This window comes from Eucyclogobius newberryi, unplaced genomic scaffold, assembly GCF_026437365.1.
Source record: "Eucyclogobius newberryi isolate DKJ021-1_F unplaced genomic scaffold, fEucNew1.0.hap1 SCAF_20, whole genome shotgun sequence".
NCBI lineage: Eukaryota > Metazoa > Chordata > Actinopteri > Gobiiformes > Gobiidae > Eucyclogobius > Eucyclogobius newberryi.
The window spans coordinates 15063596-15066115 of NW_027315835.1; the positions used below are offsets into that span (position 1 = coordinate 15063596).

Below are 2520 nucleotides of genomic sequence, written 5' to 3' on the forward strand. Positions count from 1 at the left end.
CTATCTGATTGACTGGTGCAAGCCAGTGGTGGCTGGTTTGTTCATTCTGTCCATGGCCTTCTTTTTAACCGGATCCACTTCGAAGCTATTCCATATTTGAATAGTTTCATCACCAGCAACAGTCGCCATTGCAGAGTTGTCTGGGCTTAGAATTACACTTAGAACTCGGTCCCCATGTCCTAAAAAGGAAAACGAGAAAAAAAAAGAAAAATAAAAAAAAAGTCAATAAAGGACAATAAGTTAGTTTCTTAAAAATGACTCACCACTGAGCTCTGCCACCTTCGTAAATGAAGGGTACTTCCAGATAACGACATTGTTGTGGGCATATCCATGAGCAGAAACCAATTCTTTATAGTTTGGGGCAAATACAAGCGAAGAAACCTGAAAAGAAAAACATTGAATTTGAGCACTTCCTCTCGCAGCATGCATTCGTACGTTAGATTTACTGCCAGCATAAGCCTTACTTGTGACTGAGAGTCTATTGAACTAATGCAAGAGCCACTGTTGACGTTCCAGATGCGTATGTGTCTGTCACTTGTGCCACCTCCAGATGCAAGGATATTTGATTGCCATGGACACCAAGCTAAGGCCTACAAAAATAAAATGACACAGATTTGATAGTTTTAACAAAGACTAAAAAAGAAAGAAAAAGTAGCAGACCTTCACTGCTCCTTGGTGTTCACTCCAACAGCGAACAGGCTGGTTCTCATTGCCGAGACCACCGTCCGAGACGCGGGGCCACACACACACCAAATTGTCATTGCCGCCGCTGGCCAGGTATCTGCCGTCAGGTGACCACTTAAGCCCACATACTTCTTGTGAATGAGTGGTCAGAGTGAACCTGTGGTGTTGTGCCATTCGCACGTCATGATGGTGGATGTGTCCTGATCGAGAGCCACTATAACAAAAAGTAATAATAAAAAATGCATAGTTTAGGTTTAGATGTTAAACGGGGAAGAAGGGTAGTACATTTACAATACCTTGAAAGAATATGGTCATTCCAACATAGGCAAGTGACTCTGGCTGTATGGCTTGCCATGGTGCGAAGTCTTTTCTGGTTCTCAACATCCCACAACTACAGCACAAAAAAGGTAATTAATTCCTGAACAACATTTATTGTGCTTAAGAGTATAATTGCATGTACCTGAACTTTGCAATCACTTGTACCAATAGCAAGATGGTTTCCCTCCTTTGTCCAGGACACAGAACAGATATAATCCTCCTCGCTCTCAAGCTTCATTAGGAGAATTACATCTCCATTATTTGCATCCCACAGGTAAACGTTGTTGTGAAGTGCCACTACAAGCACGTTTCGACTGCTCCAGTCAATAAGATTTAGATCTGGAATGTAGATAATAAAAAGTTGATAAAGTGTATCAACAAATGAAATAAAGTTTGAGACTTTACTTACAAAAATCATTACGGATCTCAGGAGCATCCAAGACTTTGTCAGCTGTTGAGGATATGTATCTAGTCTTTTTGGTTGAGACACGAGTTGTAGTCTGACTGTTGAGAACCTTCCAATTGTTTTTGGAGCCTGTAATACAGTGTCATACACTCAACATACCTGCATTTATAGAATGATAGAAGTTCAGAGAGTTATTTCAGTTAAATACCTTCTGGTGCATTTAGAGGCTTTCCTCCAAACTGTAGGACCTTGGCATCTTCAATATCATATCCATTTAGAATCACAGACATGGCTTTCTGGTCATTATCAAAAAGCAATGTCAGTCAAAATATTTTATTGAGATTAACGTGGGTTATTTACTTACTGAAGCAGTAGTTTGGTTGTCAGGTTCCTTTTCTTTGGAAAGCAAAAAACTGGCCACATCCATCTGTTTACCGTTTCTAATGGGAATAAAACGGTCGCCACCCATTTTGGAGAGTGTTTGTTTTTTACCCTTTCCTGCAAATATTTGTATTAGTGTAACCATTGTTGTATAAATCACACAAAATCTTTATTAATTTTGTTTTATATTGTGTTCAACATATCTGTTTTTTGTTTTATTGTGCCGTCAGTGTCCTCCAGCCCCTTCTTCGTGTGTTCCCCTTATAAATTTGATGGTCGTGACTTCTTTTTTAATATCTCCGTGCGGGGAAGAGGTCAGTCATCCCTCGTGTCGTCCTTCATGTTTTAAATGTTGTATATTGATTTAATTATGTTATATCCCTTTCAGTTTGGGCTCGAGTTGCCTCGTGGCACAGGTGAACTTATTTCGTGTTTTTCTGTTTACCAGTGAATAAACGGATAAACCGTGTCTCGTGGTCACTCGATTAATTAACACAACGCAGGAACGATTCGGTCACACTAGTATGGAAGAGTTTACATCACTGACCAGACAAAGCTGAACACAACAAACCTCGGGTTCTGCTGGGCGTTTTTGACGTACTCGACACATGAGCCGACGCGTTGGAAGAACTGGCCTTTCGCTGCCATCTTGAGGCCATTGGGGCATTTGTGATCGGCATATCCAGCTTCAAAATGCTGCGAATGTCGTTCTTATAGCCGAAGTGTGCCAT

At 40.8% G+C, this 2520-nt stretch overlaps 1 protein-coding gene across 1 annotated transcript; it reads right to left on the reverse strand.

Annotated features, from left to right (window-relative positions):
- On the reverse strand, positions 1–2520 carry LOC140368944 (cell division cycle protein 20 homolog). Its single transcript, XM_072456114.1, has 10 exons — positions 2361–2520; positions 1773–1906; positions 1617–1704; positions 1412–1537; positions 1145–1341; positions 981–1075; positions 661–898; positions 465–590; positions 264–381; positions 1–179 (listed from the first exon to the last, which is right to left on the reverse strand). Exons 1-10 carry the CDS (start codon positions 2518–2520, stop codon positions 1–3), a joined length of 1461 nt encoding a protein of 486 aa, XP_072312215.1.